At 45.6% G+C, this 5,736-nt stretch overlaps 1 protein-coding gene across 1 annotated transcript in view; it reads left to right on the top strand.

Annotated features, from left to right (window-relative positions):
* Positions 1 to 5,016, top strand: part of NFYC (nuclear transcription factor Y subunit gamma) — a 6,329-nt gene extending 1,313 nt beyond the window's left edge. Inside the window, exons 2-3 of the mRNA XM_057388653.1 lie at positions 3,633 to 3,806; positions 4,574 to 5,016. Of these exons, the coding sequence (XP_057244636.1) occupies positions 3,633 to 3,806; positions 4,574 to 4,948 (549 nt within the window). The 3' untranslated portion in view covers positions 4,949 to 5,016. The remainder of the gene's footprint in view (positions 1 to 3,632; positions 3,807 to 4,573) is intronic.
* Positions 5,017 to 5,736: the final 720 nt, after the last annotated feature.

The following is a 5,736-nucleotide window of genomic DNA, read 5'->3' as shown; positions in this document are numbered from 1 at the left end:
GAATGGTTCTGATCCCAGATGGTTTTCTTAAATTCTTCAGTTTCAGGTTTTTTTAATTTTTCAATTTCAGAGTTTTTTAATTCTTAAAGAAATAATAAAAATCATCAATAATTAATAAAAATAAAATTAAAACCCATTGGATTTGGGTGGAAATAGCTCCACACAAGTTTGACCAACAAACCAAACTCCTCAATGGCTCTAACCCCAAACGGTACCAGCGGGAAACCTTTTAACTTTTAAAAAACCCCATTTTTTTCTGAATTTTTTTTACTTTTTGATGAAAAATCCCCATTCTGCGTCCTTTGGGGCAGTCAGTGCCTCTGTAAACATCCTTGACTGGAAGCTGGAAGGTTCTGGAAGGAGCTTTCAGTCGGATGTTTACAGCGGCAGGCTGCTGCTTTCGGCTTTTCCTTCTGAATTTCCCTGGATTCAAAAGAAAAAATCTGGATTCCCATCAAGGCCCTGGTTGGATAATTCTGCTCCCGGAATGGTCAGCAATCAAAAAAAGAAGAATTGAAAACAATATATTTTAAAAAAATGGTTGTGACAGCTCCTTGCTGAAGGTTTGCGGCGTGGAAAAATCCGGGTCGTGCCAAAAAACGGGAATTTGGGACCCTTTCAGCACGGAATTTCATCTTTCATGTGGATTTTTTGTTGCTTTTTTGTCTCCAAATCCTGGAAAATGTGGAAAATTCTGTCTTSTCCAAGTGCAGAGAGYGAATTTTGGGGATTTTGTGCCTGGAATTGTCCTCGTGGTGCTCCCGGAGCAGCAACTGAAGGGAAAATTCAGAGCTCAGCTTTGGGATGGCTCCGTGGGATCCAAGCTCATCCTTATTCCCAGAATATCCTGAAATCCAAGGAAAAAAAAACCCTTTTTCATATCCCAAAATATCCAGGAAAATCCCTAAAACATAAATATTGGCAGGAATCCTCACGGTTTCGCCCAAACTCGTTAATTTGGTGTTAATTAAAAGGCAAAACTGCCTCCACAGTCGCTCTTCTTAATGGGGGAAGGCAAATTTGAAGTTTTTTTTCCAGCTGGAATAATTGGAATTTCCATTGGAGTTTCCATTGGAATCATTGAATTTCCATCTGGAATCATAAGAATTTCCATAGGAATTTCCATTGGAATTTCCATAGGAATTCCCATTGGAATCGTGGGAATTTCCATTTGAAATATTGGAGTTTCCATCTGGAATCATTGGAATTTCCATTGGAATAGTGGGATTTTCTGCTGGGAAATCTGATATTTTCTCCTTCCTAAAAAAACAACTTCTGAGCAAACAAAACTTGTCACTCGATACTCACCCAACCCTCACCCACCGYTCTCCTCAAACACAAATTTTCCTTTTCCCACCCAGCTGGATCGACTGAAAAGTGGAATCCGTGAGAAAAATCCCAAAAAAAAAAACCCCAAAAAAGCCTGGAATGACGGAAAAGTGCCATGTTGTAGCACGTGTAAACATCCTACACTCTCAGCTGTGAACTCGAGCTGGCTGGGAGAGGATTGTTTACGCCTTCTGCCATGGATTGAACGTCCTGGAACCACCTCGAGGAGCTCGGGAACCTCTGGAAATTTGGGGATTTCATCGGTCAGGAGGGGATTTTTGTTGCTGAGATNCCTCGAGGAGCTCGGGAACCTCTGGAAATTTGGGGATTTCATCGGTCAGGAGGGGATTTTTGTTGCTGAGATGGAAAAAAGCAGTGCTGGTGGTGGAATGGAGGGAGAGCGAATTTCGATTCCACATCTCCATGTCCCTTAACCTCTGAAAATTCTGGAATTTTGTTGGTCAGGAAGGAATTTTTGTTGCTGAGATGGAAAAAAGCAGCGCTGCTGGTGGCAAGGAGCTCAGGAATTCCAATCCCACCTCGCCACGTCCCTTAATCTCCAAAAATTTTGGGATTTTGTTGATCAAGAGGGGTTTTTTGTGCTGAGATGCGGGAAAGTGGCGGTGCTGGTGGCAGGGAGCTCAGGAATTCTGATTCCACCTTGCTGTGTCCCTTAACCTCCAAAAATTTTGGGATTTCGTTGATCAGGAGGGGATTTTTTGCTGCTGAGATGGAAAAAAGCAGCACTGCTGGTGGCAGGGAGCTCAGGAATTCTTATTCCACCTCGCCAGGTCCCTTAACCTCCAAAAATTTTGGGATTTTGTTGATCAAGAGGGGTTTTTTGTGCTGAGATGCGGGAAAGTGGCGGTGCTGGTGGCCGGGAGCTCAAGAATTCATATCACACCTCACTGTGTCCCTTAACCTCCAAAAATGTTGGGATTTCGTTGTTCAGGAGGGGATTTTTGTTGCCGAGATGGAAAAAAGTGTCAGTGCCAGTGCTTCCCAGTGCTGAGATTTGGGGATTGATAACGGGGTTGGGATGGATGATCGCGGGCACAGCAGCGAGCGCCGGATCTGTGGAGTTTGATATTGGGGGTTTGGCATCGGAGATGCGTGGAGGGGTGGGAATGTGGCTCAGGAGAGGGATGAGGAGGCTCCATCGGTTTTCCTGTGGTATTTAAAATTCTCGGTACCTTTGCAATTCCTGGGGCATTTGTAATTCCCAGGGCATTCACAATTCCCGGAGCATTTGCAATTCCTGCTGCATTCACAGTTCCTGGGGTGTTTGCAATTCCTGATGTATTTGCAGTTCTCAGAGCATTTTCAATTCCCAGTGTGTTTGCAATTCCTGGTCAGTCCATTTGCAATTCCTGATATATTTACAATTCCTGCTGCATTTGGAATTCCTGCTGCATTTACAATTGCAATTGCTGGGTATTTGCAATTCTTATGCATTTACAATTCCCAGAGTATTTACAATTCCTGGGCATTTGCAATTCCTGCTGCATTTACAGTTCCCGGGATGTTTCCAATTCACAGTGTGTTGCAATTGCTGGGGTGTTTACAGTTCCTGCTGATTTGCAATTCTTGGAATGTTTGCAATTCCCAAGGCATTTGCAATTCCTGCTGCATTTACAATTCCTGGGGTGTTTCCAACTCCCAGAGTGTTTGCAATTCCCAGAGCATTTGCAATTCCTGCTGCATTTACAATTCCTGGGATGTTTCCAATTCCCAGATTGTTTGCAATTCCCAGAGCATTTACAATTCCTGATGCATTCGCAATTCCTGCTGCATTTACAATTCCTGGAACATTTACAATTCCCAAGGCATTTGCAATTTCTGCTGCATTTGCAATTCCTGCTGCATCTGCAGTTACAATTGCTGGTGCATTTACAGTTCATGCTGCATTTACAATTCCTGCTGCATTTATAATTCCTGGTACATTTACAATTCTCAGGGCATTTACAATTTTTTCTGTGCTGGAATTCACAGATGAGGAAATTCAGTGGCTTTCATCTCTGGTGATTTTATCCCTTCTCTTCCTCCTCCTCCTCCTCCTCCTCCTCATCCTCTTGGTAGCGACTCCACCTCGGTGACGACTCCACCCTTACCCACATTTTATTGGGAGCTCTCCCAATTTCCCTGGCGCTGAATAAATTCTCATTTCTCAATTAAACTCTTCCAAGGATGACATTAAATCTCCTTTCCCACGGGATGTGTTTGGGGACGATATTCTGCAATGGGGTGGGTCCGGGCTGCGTTCCCATCCCAATTCCCGGCGTTTTCCCGGTGTTTTCCGGCAGGAGGAGGTGCGCCAGGCCGTCACCCCGGCCGAGCCCGTGCAGTATTATTTCACCCTGGCGCAGCAGCCGGCAGCCGTGCAGGTGCAGGGCCAGCAGCAGGGCCAGCAGACCACCACGGCCACCACCACCATCCAACCGGGCCAGATCATCATCGCCCAGCCCCAGCAGGGCCAGGTCAGAGCGGGGCACAGGGAAAGCTCCACTCGGGGTGGAGTGCTCGGGGAAATCGGTGACGGTGTGGGAATGGTGGGGTGGGATCCATGGGATGGGATGGGATGGGATGGGATGGGATCCGTGGGATGGGATCCGTGGGATGGGATGGGATCCATGGGATGGGATGGGATGGGATGGGATTAATTGAGTTGGGTTAATATGGGATGGATAGGATGGGCTGAGTTGGATTGAGTTGAGTTGATTTGGGATGGGATGAGTTGAGTTTGGTTGATGTGGATGGAGTTGGGATGAGCTGAGATGGGTTGAATTGGGTTGGGATGGATTGAGATGGATTAAAGTTGGGTTAAGGTTAGGTTTGGGTTGTGATGCGGTGGGATGGGCTCGGTTGAGTTGCATTGGGATCCATGGGATGGGATGGGATGGGATCCATGGCATGGATTACATTGAGAAGAGCTGAAAGCTCATCCCATTCCACGATCAGGGCCTTCCACCACCCCAGCGTGCCCCAGCCCTGTCTTCCCTCACCTTGGCCACTTCCTTGGGCCATCCCCATCTTTCCTGGCCCAAACGTCATTCCTGCCCTATTCCTGCCTTTTGCAGCCCATCCCCAGATCCTCATCCCTTCTTTTTCCCAGACTACCCCTCAATCCCCATCCCCATTATTTTTTCTTCCCCAAATCCTCACCCCCATTATTTTTTTCCCCCCAAATCCTCATACTCATTATTTTTTTCCCCAAATCCTCACCCCCATTATTTTTTGTCCCCAGACCACCCCCGTGACCATGCAGGTGGGTGAGGGCCAGCAGGTCCAGATCGTCCAGGCCCAGCCCCAGGGCCAGGGCCAGCAGGCTCAGAGCGGCAGCGGCCAAACCATGCAAGTGATGCAGCAAATCATYACCAACACCGGCGAAATCCAGCAAATCCCGGTAAGAAAACRGGGAAAAARAMCCCAAAAATTCCCCCCTGAGCAAATTGAGAGCRTGAGGCAGTTTCTGTCAATTTTTGGAAAGGGTAAAGGGAGTTTGCATGGAGTTTGGATGGAGTTTGGGTGGCGTTTCCTGCGACGCGATTTCATTTCCCCCCAAAAAGAAACTTCACCCCTTCAGTGCAAAATCATTCCCCACCCCAAATGTTCCCCCTGAGCGAAATATTTGGGATTAGGAATGGGAAATGAAATATTTCCTGGCTGAATTTCAGTTCTTCTCGGCATCGTGGGTTGAAGGAAAGAGAATTAATCCAGTTTTTTTACCTTTTCTTGGTCGTGCCTCTGCATTTGGAAGTCGTGGCCTGGCAGGGAAAGGACTATAATAATTAATAAACTTTAATTAAGGAATAAATCTTTATTAATAAACTATAAATAAAGRGAATTAATAAACTGAAAAAAAATAAAGGAAATATTTCTTCAAAATGTTTGGAGCTGGATGGAGGAACAGCTTTGCAGAAGCAGGAGACACCAGTCAGCCTGGAAAATGGAATTTTGGCTGCCTGGAATAACCAAAACTTCCTGAAATGGGGTCAAAAAATCACATTTCACCTCTTCGCCGTGCAATAAAATCACAAAAAAAACCTAAAGCTTTTGGAAAATCTCACACCTGCTAAAGAAAAAAAAGTGAAAAACCACCCAGCTTTGTGTGGTCACCCAAAGGTCACCCAAAGGTGCCAGACCCGCGGGGATTTCCCAGCTCTTTCTGTCTCTGGAGCCTTCAGCTGACTCTGCTGCCTTGGGGTGTTGGTCAGAAAGGAAGAAATTGCCAAATTGGCTGGTTTACTACAAAAAAACCTTTTTTCTTCTCTGCATTTTCCCTTCCGTTTCTTTTGTTCTTCATTTATTTTCTTCTTTTCCATTTCTTTTTTTCCTCTTTTCTTTTTCTTCATTTCCATTTCTTGTTTTCATTTTTCTTTTCCATTTTTTCCTGTTCTTTCCCATTCC

Source organism: Malurus melanocephalus, unplaced genomic scaffold (assembly GCF_030028575.1).
Source record: "Malurus melanocephalus ecotype Western Australia unplaced genomic scaffold, MMel_1.1 scaffold_2241, whole genome shotgun sequence".
NCBI lineage: Eukaryota > Metazoa > Chordata > Aves > Passeriformes > Maluridae > Malurus > Malurus melanocephalus.
Note: the sequence above shows the minus strand (reverse complement) of the source record. Positions and strands in the feature narration are given on the sequence as shown.